Below are 13,696 nucleotides of genomic sequence, written 5' to 3'. Positions count from 1 at the left end.
CTGACTGACCACCCCCTCTAACTCACTGCTCCCTCTGACTGAATGCCCCTCTAACTCACTGCTCCCTCTGACTGACTGCCCCCACTAACTGACTGCTCCATCTGACTGACTGCTCCCTCTGACTGACCACCCCCTCTAACTCACTGCTCCCACTGATTGACTGCCCCCTCTAACTCACTGCTCTCTCTGACTGACCGCCCCCTTTAACTCACTGCTCTCCGTGACTGACTGCCCCTCTAACTGACTGCTCCCTCTGACTGACTGCCCCCTTTAACTCACTGCTCCCTCTGACTGACTGCTCCTCTAACTCACTGCTCCCTCTGACTGACTGTCCCCTTTAACTCACTGCTCCCTCTGACTGACCGCCCCCTCTACCTCAATGCTCCCCCTGACTGACTGCCCCTCTACCTCACTGCTCCCTCTGACTGACCGCCCCTCTATCTCACTGCTCCGTCTGACTGATCGCCCATCTAACTCATTGCTCCCTCTGACTGACCAGCCCTTCTGACTCACTGCTCCCTCTGACTGACCGCCCCTCTATCTCATTGCTCCCTCTGACTAACCGCCCATCTAACTGACTGTTCCCGCTGACTGACTGCTCTCTCTGACTGACCACCCCCTCTAACTCACTGCTCCCTCTGACTGACCGCCGTCTTTAGCTCACTGCCCCCTCTGACTGACCACCCCCTGTAACCCACTGCTCCCTCTGACTGACCACTCTCTCTGTCTGACCATCCTCTCTAACTGACCATGGTCTCTAACTGACTGGTCACTGTAACCGACTGCCCCCTGTAATTGACTGCCCTTTCTAACTGACGACCCTGCTAACTTACCGCCCTCTCTAACTGACCGCTCCCACTAACTGACCACCCTCTCTAACTGACCCCCCTCAACTGACTGCCTTCTCAAACTGACCACTCCCTCTAACTGACCGCCTTCTCAAACTGACCGCCCTCTCTAACAGACTTCCCTTCTAAATGATCGCCTCTCTATCTGACCGCCCCCACTAACTTACTGCCCCCCTAACTGACTACCCGCCTTTTTCGAACTGACCACCCTCTCTAACTGACTTTCCTTCTAAATGACCACCCTCTCTAACTTACCGCCCCCCCAACTGACTGCCCCCCTAATTGACTGCCCTCTCTTACTGACCACTCCTCTAACTGCCCGCCTTCTCGAACTCACCGCCCTCTCTAACTGACTTCCCTTCTAACTGACTGCTCCCTCTAACTGACTGCCCCCTCTAACTGACCACCCTCTCTATATGACCACCCTCCCTAACTGACTGGTCCCTCTAACTGACCACCGTTCCTAGCTGACCACCCCCTCTAACTGACCACTCCCTCTAATTGACCACCTCCTCTACCTGATGATCCCCTCTAACTCACTGTGCATCCTGACTGATCGCCCCTCTCTCTCTATCTGGCCGCACTGATTGACCAGTTCCTCTAACTGACCCACCGTCTCAATATCCATGCCCTCTAAGTGACCATCTTCTCTATTTGGTCCACAGGTTTGTCCTGGTTTTCAGCTGTTTGGTTCTGTCCGTACTTTCGACCATCCCGGAGCACACCGTTCTTGCTTCACATTGTCTCTTCATCCTGGTGAGAGCTTCACATAATTGTCAGAACCTATTATGAACTAAGTTAAAGCAGGGAACTTGGATAAGTTCAAGGTACTTGGGAAGAACCAATGTGGTTTCTGAGAGGGAAATATCTTTAACTCATCTATTGGGCTTCTTTGAAGAAATAATATATGCTGTGGGTAAAGGCTAACTGGTCAATGTATTGTATTTAGGTCCAGAAGGCACTTGACAAGGTCCCACATCAAGTAAATGCTTGTTAAGCAAGGAGGTGAAAGGTTACCAGGAGTACGCAGGGATGTGGATTTGAGGTTACAGTCAGATCATCCTTGTCCTTATTGAATGAAAGGGCTGAATGGTCTACTATTGCTCCTAATTTCAGTGTGCCTTTTGAAATGAGGGAATCATTTATAGATCAGTGTATGTGTTCCCTCTGCAGGGGAGTCAGAAATCTGACCCTTTGTGCTGAAGCATGTCAAATGGAAGAAATGGGATTGTTACTGTTGATGCTCAGACCGAATAATGTTGCATTAAATAGTACCCAGTTCAAATTGGAAATCGTAAAAGTTGAAAACCTGCTTCAGTAGAAGGTGCCAAAATTATTCAGCAAGTGACAGGCTGATAAAGTTTAGATTGGGGTCATGATCGAGCTGGAATCACAGGAGCACTGCTGTCAGATGAAAAGCAGGGAATCCACCACACCCAGCTTAGCTCACATCACATCTCAGCTCAGTTCAGCACAGCTTTGCTCAGTTCAGCTCTATGTAAAACACAGCCATCCTCTCACACTCACCATTATTCACAAATTCACTCTCATGCAGCAATCCTGCACTTGCCCAGCCGACACTCACACATTCCACACAGTCGCCACCCCTCTCATCCATCCACCACCACTCCACTATCACGCACTCACGGGCTAAGGATAAATATTGCCCCAGGTCACCAGGGAGAATTTCTCTACTTTTGTACCAGGTAACTCCATGGGATCTACTCCAGAAAGCACAGATAGATCATCAAGTTAAAGTATTTGCATCTTTAAGAGCTGAGCAGTTAACAATACAGCACTCCCATCATGCAGACTATCCAACAGTGCAGCACACCCTCAGTACTGACCCTCTGACAGGACTGCATCCCCACAGTACTGACAATTCCACAGTGCAACACTCCCTTGGCACTCACTCAGTACTGACCTTCTGACAGTGCGGCCCTCCCTCGGTACTGACCCTCTGACAGTGTGGCCCTCCCTCGGTACTGACCTTCTGACAGTGCGGCCCTCCCTCGGTACTGACCCTCTGACAGTGTGGCTCTCCCTCGGTACCGACTCTCTAACAGTACTGTACTCCATTTGTATTGCCCATTCGACAGTACTGTTCACCCTCACCTTTTGTGGCTCATTCTCAGCATAATGCTCCTGTGAGCCAATTTGGAGAATATTGATCTGTTCATTTTGTTATGTAGGTGTAAATTTTTATCTTCTTAATATCTGTCGCAGGGACTGTTTTGTGAATGATATGCTGTGCTGTTTGGTGGTGTTAATTATTTGGGATGTCAGTCACAAGAGTTCATCTTACACAACCTCCATCAGTACTGTAAAAGAGTGAAAGGCTTGTATTTACATATACAGTAGTCCCCCCATACCCATGGGGAATGTGTTCCAGGACCTACCATGGAAGCCCAAAACCACAGACAGAAGTGGACCCATTCATTTAAATGGGAAATTTACCTTCCTGGTAGCCCCCCCCCCCGGTCCATGATTCTGGAAGGTTCCCTATAATATGATCGGGCCATGGGTAACTGAAACTGCGGAAAATGATTCCACGGATATGGGTGTCACCCTGTATTGCACTTTTCACAAACATCAAGCCTATGAAGGCTGTTCCCAGACAATAAAGTCCTTTTAAAGTAAGTACTACAATGAGGAAATAACAACTAACTTGTACTGAGCAAACTCCCACCAAATGCAACGTGAAATTGACCATATCCTCTGTTTTTTGTGTTGTTGATTGAGGGATAGATGTTGGCTGGGACACCTGGGAAGCTCCTTCTCAATCACTCCCCTCCAATTGCATGGTGACCCTTAGGTTAGACCACCACCAGTGGTTTCTCTCTGTCGCTTACTATCTCATGAGAGTGTAGCCCATTGGTTCAGTCGAAATATAGTGACTTTACTTCTCTTTATACAATGATAAACTCCCGCTAATTGTATTCACTCTTTCCATGTGTCTTGATCCGACTGCTTATCACTATAGTGACTATCTCCCATCAATAGCTCACTCTCTTCAGCACTATAATAGTAACAGTGAGCCGACACTGAATTTGTTCTGCATTTTGCTGACAGGAGTTTGTGATGATTGTGGTGTTTGGTCTTGAGTTCATCATCCGGATCTGGGCAGCAGGCTGCTGCTGTCGATATCGTGGCTGGATGGGGCGTATTCGCTTTGTGCGGAAGCCATTCTGCATCATCGGTAAGTGATGGCTTAAGCAGGAAGGAAGCAGATGTGCTGGGTATCCAGATTAATGTAAAAAGCCCAAACCCCATAGATCTGTGGAACTATCCCTGACAACTGAGAATCCAATTTGGATTAGGTTCATCGCTATCCTGATGCTTACACTGTTGATGTTTTTGGAGTGAAAACATTTATAGGAGCTTGCTGTGTGAAAGTTGATGTCACATTAGAATAATGACTCAGCTTTCAAAGTACACCATTGGCTGTGAAAGACTTTGGGTGTGTCGAAGTTCCAACTTTAAAACAAGTCTCTCTTTCCATGAGATGACTGACATTTGCAGCAACTAATCTGTTATTTTCTGAGTGTCTTATAGATCAAAGGTCTGTGTACATTGAAATGAACTGAGAAATGTTTGATTTGAGTTGAGTTGTTAATGTTACATGTACTGGTATACAGTGAAAATAATTATATTGCGTGTTCACCAGATAAATAATACCTGACATAAATACATCAGGCTAATGGAACAGAATGCAGACTATAGTGTTACAGCTACAGAGAAGGTGCAGAGAAAGATCAATTTCAATATATGGAAGGTCCATTCATAAGTCTGATAACAGCTGAAGAAGCTGTTCTTAAATCTGTAAGTACATGATTTCAAACTTTTGTATCTTTTGCTCGATGGAAGAGAGTGGAAGTAAGTGTAACACGGGTGGAAGGGGTCTTTGCTTATGTTGAATGCTTTCCTGAGGCAGCAAGAAGTGTAGACAAAGTTAATGGAAGGAAGGCGTGATGGACTGGGCTGAGTTCACACCTCTCTGTAATTTCTTGCAGTCTTGAGCAGACCAGTTGCTATAACAGGCTGTGCTGCATCCGGATAGGATGTTTTCTATGTGCATCTATGAAAATTGGTAAGAGTAATTGTGGACATGACAAATTTCCTTAGTCTTCTGAGGAAGTAAAGGTGTTGGTGTGCTTTCTTGGCTAGGAGAAAGTGAGGACTGCAGATGCTGGAGATCAGAGCTGAAAAATGTGTTGCTGGAAAAGCGCAGCAGGTCAGGCAGCATCAAAGGAACAGGAGAATCGACGTTTCAGGCAAAGCCTGAAGAAGGGCTCATGCCCGAAACGTCGATTCTCCTGTTCCTTTGATGCTGCCTGACCTGCTGTGCTTTTCCAGCAACACATTTTTAAGTGCTTTCTTGACTGTAGTGTCCATGATAGATGAGTTTTTTTAATGAGCTTTACGAATAGGTCTCACACTTTTCACTTAAATATATAGGATTATGCCTTTCAAAATGGGGTCACAATCTAGCCTATATATATATTATACACTCTGACGTCTGTGTTACACTGTATATTATACAATCTAACCTGTGCATTATGCAGTATAATACACTCAAAGACCTGCTGCATAATAAACACTTTAACCAATGTACCATGAGACATATTAAATTCTGGCTTGTGTACACACTGTATATTACTCACTGATATGTGCATTGTGCTCCATAATAAATTCTTTGACCTGTATAGTATCTTACATATCACTCGTTGTCCTGTATAATATGCTGCATATTACACTGAAAGACCTGTATATTGTATCCTCAAAGGCCTGTGTATTATGCTGTAAATTATCATTTCCACCTAGTGAATAAAGCTGTAAACTATACTGTCAGACTGGTGTAACATGCTGAATACTACATTTTAAAATATGTATAATGTTGCATGTTACACTCAAAGACTTGCATTTTATTTTGCATTCTCTGACTGGTGTATATTACACACTCTGACCTATGTATTTTGCTCTATTTTGTAGTCACTGACCTGTGGATGATGCTGGATGTTACATTGTTCAGACTTGTGTATTAAGCTGTACAATACACTCTGGCCTGTGTATAACACTGTCTAATGATCCTTTTCATTGAAGGCATATCTACTCCAATCTGTGCGTTATGTTTATGTTACACATTGACATGTGAATTGAGCTACACAAACATTTTTGATCCAGGTATTATGCTTCATGTTACACTCTGAACTTTGTATTCCAATGTGTATTACACATGTTATGCTGCATTTAACAGTGTCAAACTTGTGTATTATGCAGCATATTATACTCTCTGACCTGTATATTTTGCTGTAAATTACACTCTGACCTGTTATTATGTAATATATTACACTTTGTGATCTGTTCATTAAACTGTATATCACACAGTGAAATGTGTACAATATGGTCTATAGTCCACACTCTGGTGTGTATTATGTGTGCATTCACATTTGCAATGAATGACATAGACATATTCAGACACACATCCTTCAAATTGTGGTTAGGCTGTGAAGTATTAGCCACTGTAATGTGTCGTTTCAAGTAAACTGCTGCAGTTATTTTCCCTGTCTATAATTAATTTATTCTGTGTCTGTTCCCTTCTGTATTCCCTCTGTGTTCCTTGCTTTCAATTCCCCTCTCTCCTTTCCTCACTCTTCATTTTCAGCTGTTTGTTCTACTTCACCTGTGTCTGTTGCCATCAATCTGCTTATCACTCTGTATTCTGCTCCGCCTGATCCCTGTTTAGGAAGAGATAGACCAAGTAATTGTCACTTAGCCTCAGTGACGGGTGAGCTAGTTGAGAAGTCCTGAGGGGGGCAGTATCATTTTTCTTTTGGAAAGACACAGAATACGTAAAGGCTATCAGTGTGAATTTCTTAAGGAAAGATCATGTCCTTCATGATTGAACTTTGTTGAGGATGTAAAATAGGTCGATGAGGATGATGTGTTTGATGTAGTTCCCATGGCTTTCAGCATAATCAAATATGAAAAACTGAGGAGTAAACTAAAAGTTTATGAAACCCAGGATAAGTAACAAATTTGATCCAAAACTGGCTCAGTGGCAGATAACAGAAAACAATGATGAATGGGTGTTTTTGCACAGCTCACTACTTAGTCCTTTTCTTTTCATGGTATTTATAAAATATCTCAACTTAAATAAAGTTGACATGGTTGAGTAATTTGCAGATGATACAAAAGTTGGTCGTATTGATAGTGGGGAAGAAAACTGTAGACTGAAGGAAGTTACCAATAGCTGCTCAAGTGGTCAGAAACTAGGTTCTGTCGAAGGAATTCAATCTGGATAAGTGAGGAAATGCATTTCAAGACATCAATAAAGGCAAGGGAATGCACGAAGTAATTGTGGGTCAGCAATAACTCAGTTTGACGTACTTTCACTTCTGAACCACACAGCCCCATGTTCAATTTCAACTCCAAGGCTGACACATATATTAAAAAAAGACAGTCGCTGAAGTGCAGGTGTCTATTTTTAGATGATATGTTAAACAGAGGGTCATTTTGCATTCTCAGATGAGAATTAAGGATCCCAAAATTATATTTGAAAGAAAAGCAAAGGAGTTATGCCCACTGTCCTGGTCAATATTGATCACTCATAGACTCATAGACTAATAGAGAGAATAGCATGGAAACAGACCCTATGGTCCAACCTGTCCATGCTAACTAGATATCCTAAATTAATCTCGTCCCATTTGTCAGTATTTGGCCTATTTCACTCTAAACCTATCCTATTCACATACACAACCAGATTCCTTTAAATGCTATAATTGTACCAGCTTCCACCACTTCCTCTGGCAGCTCATTCCATACACGTACCACCCTCTGCATGAAAATGCTGCCCCTTGGTCTCTTTTATATTTTTCCCCTCTCACCCTAAACTTATGCCCTCTTGTTTTCAACTTCCCCACCCCAGGGAAAAGACTTTGTTTATTTATCCTATCCATGCCCCTCATGATTTTATAAACCTCTGTAAGGTCACCCCTCAGCCTCCAATGCTCCAGAGAAAACAGCCCCAGCTTATTTAGCCTCTCCCTATAGCTCAAACCCTCAAACCCTGGCAACATTCTTCTAGATTTTGTCCAAACTCCTTCAAGTTCCATAACGTTCTTCCTATAGCTGGGAGACCAGAATTGCACACAATATTCCAAACGTGGCCTAATCAATGTCCGGTACAGCTGCAACATGATCTCCCAACTCCTATGCTCAATACTCTGACCAATAAAGGAAAGCATACCAAAGACCTTCTTCACTATCCTATCTATCTGCGACTCCACTTTCAAGGAACAATGAACCTGCACTCCAAGGTCTCTTTATTCAGCAACATTCCCCAGGACCTTATCATTAAGTGTATAAGTCCTCCCTGATTTGCCTTTCCCAAATGTAGCACCTCACATTTATCTAAATTAAACTCCATCTGTCACTCCTCAGCCCATTGGCCCATCTGATCAAGATCCCGTTGTACTCTGGAATAACCTTCACTGTCCACTACACCTTCTCTTTTGGTGTCATCTGAAAACTTACTAGCCATATGTCCTATGTTCACATCCCAATAATTTATGTGAATGACGAAAAGCAGTGGACCCAGCACCTAATCCTTGTGGCACACCACTGGTCACAGGCCTCCAGTCTGAAAGGCAACCCTCCACTACCACCCTCTGTCTTCTACCTTTGAGCCAGTTCTGTATCCAAATGGCTAGTTTTCCCTCTATTCCATGCGATCTAATCTTACTAACTGGTCTCCCATGAGGAACCTCATTGAATGCCTTACTGAAGTCCATATAAATCATGTCCACTGCATTGCCCTCATCAATCCTCTTGTTATTTCTTCAAAAAACGCAATCACATTTGTGAGACACAAATTCCCTCGCACAAAGCCATGTTAATTATTCCTAATCAGTCCTTGCCTTTCCAAATACATGTAAATCCTGTCCTTCAGGATTCCGTCAAACAACTTGCCCACCACTGATGTCAGACTCACCAGTCTATAGTTCTCTGGCTTTTCCTTATCATCATTCTTAAACAGTGGCACCACATTAGCCAACCTCCAGTCTCTCGGCACCTCACCTGTGACTATCAATGACACAAATATCTCAGAAATTGGTCCAGCAATCAGTTCCCCAGCTTTCCACTGAGTTCTAGGCTACACCTGATCAGGTCCGGGGGATTTATCCATTTTAATGCATTTTAAGATGTACAACACCTCTTCCTATAATACGGACATTTTCAAGATGTTAGTATTTATTTCCCCACATTCTATATCTTCCTTATCCTTCTCCACAATTAACAATGATGAAAAATCCTCATATTCTTCCACTTGCTGATCTTTGAGGGGTCCTCTTCTCTCCCTAGTTACCCTTTTGTATTTATAGAATCCATTTGGATCCTCCTTAACCCTATTTGCCAAAGTTATCTCATGTCTCCTTTTTGCTCTCCTGATTTCCCTCCTAAGTCTATTCCAACTGTGTTTATACTCTTCTAAAGGTTCATTCAACCTCTGCTGTCTACATTTGACATACACTTCCTTCTTTTTATTGACCAAAACCTCAATTTCTCTTGTCATCCAACATTCCCTACACCTACCAGACTTGTCCTCCAGCTTAACAGGAACATACTGTCTATGGACTTTCATTGTCTCATTTTTGAAGGCTTCCCATTTTCCAGCCATCCCTTTACCTGCGAATATTCACCCCCAATCAACCTTTGAAAGTTTTTGCCTAATACCATCAAAATTGGCCTTCCTCCAATTTAGAACTTCGACTTTTAGATCCAGTGTATCCTTTACTATTAAATTAAACTAATAGAATTATGGTCGCTGACTCCAAAGTGCACCCCACTGACACCTCAGTTACCTGCCCTGCCTTATTTTCCAAGAGTGGGTCAAGTTTTTCATCTTCGCTGGTAGGTATATCCACATAATGAATCAGAACATTTTCTTGTTCACACTTAACAAATTCTTCTCTATCAAGCCCTTAACACTATGACAGTCCCAGTTCCTGTTTAGAAACTTAAAATCCCATACCACCCTATTATTCTTACAGATAACTGATATTTCCTCAAAGATTTGTTTCTCGGTTTCTCACTGACTACTGGGGAGTCTATAGTACAATCCCAAACAGGTGATCATCCCTTACTTATTTCTCAGTTCCACCCAAATAATTTCCCTGAACATATTCCCAGGAATTCCTCCCTAAGTACAGTGGTAATGTTATCCCTAATCGAAAACACAATTCCCCTTCTCTCTTGCACCTCTTTCTATCCTTCCTATAGCATCTATATCCTGGAACATTAAGCTGCCAGTCCTGTCCATCCCTGAGCCACATGTCAGTAATTGCTATTATATCCTAGTCCTATATTCCTAACCATGTCCTGAGTTCATCTGCCTTACTTGTTAGACTTCTTGCATTGAAATAAATGTAGTTTAATTTATCAGTCCTACCTCATTCTCTGCTTTGTTCCTACCTATTCTGACTGTTTGACTTGCTGTTTTTCCCAACTGTACCATTCTCTGACTGATCTCCTTCCTCACGTACCTTTCCTGGAGGTAACACATCTACCTGACTGTAACCTGTTGCCACCTGACACCTGGAAGAGCAATGCCTCATATTCCGCCTTGGAACCCTGCAACCACATGGGATAAATGTGGATTTTAACAATTTCCTCATTTCCCCTCCCCCCACATTATCCCAGTCCCAAGCCTCCATCTCAGCACTGCCCTCCGGACTGTCCATCACTCCTCCCTCTGAGCAATTACCATTTCCCTCACCTTTATCCACCTATCGCTTTCTCAGCTACCTTCCCCCAAACCTAACCCCCTCCCATTTATCTCTCAGCCCCGAGCCACAAGCTTCATTCCTGATGAAAGGCCTCTGCCTGAAACATCAATTCTCCTGCTCCTTGGATGCTGCGTGACCTGCTGTGCTTTTCCAGCACTACACTCTCAACTCTGATCTCCAGCATCTGCAGTCCTCACTTTCTCCTACCTGACTGTATCTGCAGTTTTTCTCCCATCCTATAACTGCCGTCTGTCATACCCTGTAACTCCTGCAAATTCCTGTTGGCTCTAACTGCTGCTTCAACCAATCTATGCAATATGACAGGATTCGCAACCAAACACACTTCCTTCAGACATAATCATTAGTAACATGGAAATCCTCCCTAATCTTCCACATACTACAGAATGAGCACATCACTCTATTATAGGCCATCTTTACACCTCAACAATCTACAGACCCAGAAAATAGCACAGTCTTACTGCTCTAAAGAAACACTGCTTACTTGTTAGAACTTAGTACCTATGTTTTATATTTTTAAAATTTAATCAAGAGACAGATCTCAATAAAACATATAATCAAAAAAAGAACACACTCTTTTCACAATTGCAGATTTACAAACAATGAACATCTGTTGACTGTCATGTTCTAGGCCATATTATAGTAATAAAGTAAGTTGGCAGAATATGGATGTTAGTCTGTGAAACCCAAGTAGCCAACAATAAATGGTAAGATGCTGAGAAGTGTAAAGGAACAGAGGGACTTTACAGTGAATGTCTACAGACCCCCAAGTAAGGCTAGACCGGTAGATAGGATTGTTAGGGAGGCAGACAGAATACTTTCCTTCATTGACTGAGGTAAATAACTGGAGGATTATGCTAGAGTTGTATAAAACACTGGCCAGTTGACAACTGTACTAGTACCACCAGCTAGTACCAGCTGTAATATTTATACAGGTCAGGTTATTACCTTACAGGAAACATGTAATCTCACTCGAGCAAGTACAAAGGAGAGGAATGGAAGGTTCCAACCAGCAGGATAGATTGGTAGGCTGGGGTTGATTTCATTGGAACAGCGGTGGCCGAGGGGAGATTAAATAGTGATGCACAAAATAATGAAAAGTCTGGAAAGAGTGGATAGGGAGGATTAATTTCCATTTACAGAGAGGACGATTACAGGGATTCATAGATTTAAAATAACTGTTTTAAGAAATCGGGAAGTAGTGGAGAAATGTTTTCACCAGAGGTGGTGAGGTTTGAAATGCACTGCCAGAAAGAGAAGTATAATCATCACATCTGAAAAATTTGTATAAGTTCCGTAACCTGTAGCATTGTGTCACAGACCAAGAGGTGGAATATGACATTAGGCTGGATAGCTCCTTTAGTGGGGACATTCATGATGTGCTAAAGGGCCTTCCAACTGCCATAGAGTTTCTATTTCTGCTTCTGTGTTGTATGTTCCTCTACCTGTTTATCTCTGCCTGTTCCTCCTCTACTGTTCATCTATGTCTATTCCTTTTGACCTGTATATCTGGATCAGTACTGGGACTGCAAGTGTTTACGATATATATTCATGAAATAGAAGAAGGAAGTCTATGTACTATATCCAAATTTGCAGACCACATAAAAATAGGTGGAATTGCAAGTTTCAAGAGGGACAGAGTTTACAGAGATAGGTTAAGTGGTAGGTTAGGTTAGTGGGCAAACAGTTGACAAATGGAGTACCATGTGGGAAAATGTGAAGTTGTTCATTTTGGAAGGGAGAACAAAAGAAGAATCTGACTTAAATGGAGAAAGCTACAACACAAAGCGGCTTGGGGATACTTGTGCATGAAACGCAAAAAACTCACTCGCAGGTGCAGCAGGTAATCAGGAAGGCTCTGGAATGTTGGCCCTTCTTTAAAGGGGGGCTGGTGAGATCACATCTGGAGTGCTATGAGCAGTTTTTATTTAAGGAAATATATCATTTCATCAGAGGCAGTTCAGAGAAAGTTCACCAGGTTAGGACACTACTCACTGGAGTTTGGAGGAAGAAGAGGTGATCTGATTGAAGCACGTAGAATTTTTAAGGGGCTTGACAGGGTAAATGTTGAGAGGATGTTTCCCCTCATTGGACAATCTAGTACCAGACAGCATAGTCTCAGTGCCAATTTAAGACTGATAAGAGGAGGATTTCTTCATCAGAGGGTTAAGAGTCTTTGTAACTCCTTGCCTCAAACAGCTATGGGGGGCAGAGTACTTGTGTATATTTGAAGCTGAGATAGGCAGATTCTTGGCTAGAGACAAAAAAAAAAGTAGCAAACAGGAGCCAGGCAGCATTAAGGTGGAGAAGTCAATGTTTCGGGTATTCTTCAGGACCATAGATAGATTCTTGGTCAGTCAGGGAATCAGTGGGAAAAGGCAGGAAAATGTTTGTGAGGACTGTCGGATTAGCATGATCCTATTGAATGGCAGAACAGGCTTGAGGTGCCAAAAGGCCTACTCCTGTTCCAATTTCTTATGGTCTAGTGAAGTGCAGGGTCAAGCTTTGTTTGACAATGCTCCTGTGAAGCCCCGTGGGTCACTTTATTCCATCAAAGGCAATACATAATCACAAGTTTTTGTCGTAACCCAAACAGCAAATCCTTTCCCTCTGATGCACTTACCTAGATTTCCCTGCAGTAATTCAGTTTAAGAACTAATTAATTTTTGTCTAGATTCAGCTTGAACCAGGATCCAGTCAGCTCCAATCTTCATCCTGTGGCCTGATGCAAATTTGCTCAGCAGTATGTGTATGACAAAGAATTATCTGAAATAGTTCAGTTGGGAGAGCATTAGACTGAAGGCTTAAGAGAACATTGGCTCAATCTCAGCTTTCCACAAAACTCATTGATAGTTTAGGGCTCTCGTGGTACAGTGGTAGTGTCCATGCTTCTGAGCTCAAAAACCTGAGTTCAAGTCTTGCCTGTTTCAGAGGTGTGTAATAGCTGATTAAAAACTAAACATGTCTTCAATGAGATCAATCTGACTCTCATTATGTTTGAAAACTGACCTGTTTAGAATAATTATTAGATTTAGCAGAAAC

General features: G+C 42.8%; 1 protein-coding gene across 1 annotated transcript in view; it reads left to right on the top strand.

The window, feature by feature from the left end:
* kcnq5a (potassium voltage-gated channel, KQT-like subfamily, member 5a) overlaps window positions 1-13,696 on the top strand; it is a 249,623-nt gene that overhangs the window by 174,399 nt on the left and 61,528 nt on the right. Inside the window, exons 2-3 of the mRNA XM_072560155.1 lie at window positions 1,514-1,604; window positions 3,921-4,047. Of these exons, the coding sequence (XP_072416256.1) occupies window positions 1,514-1,604; window positions 3,921-4,047 (218 nt within the window). The remainder of the gene's footprint in view (window positions 1-1,513; window positions 1,605-3,920; window positions 4,048-13,696) is intronic.

Source organism: Chiloscyllium punctatum, chromosome 3, assembly GCF_047496795.1.
Source record: "Chiloscyllium punctatum isolate Juve2018m chromosome 3, sChiPun1.3, whole genome shotgun sequence".
Taxonomy (NCBI): domain Eukaryota; kingdom Metazoa; phylum Chordata; class Chondrichthyes; order Orectolobiformes; family Hemiscylliidae; genus Chiloscyllium; species Chiloscyllium punctatum.
Note: the sequence above shows the minus strand (reverse complement) of the source record. Positions and strands in the feature narration are given on the sequence as shown.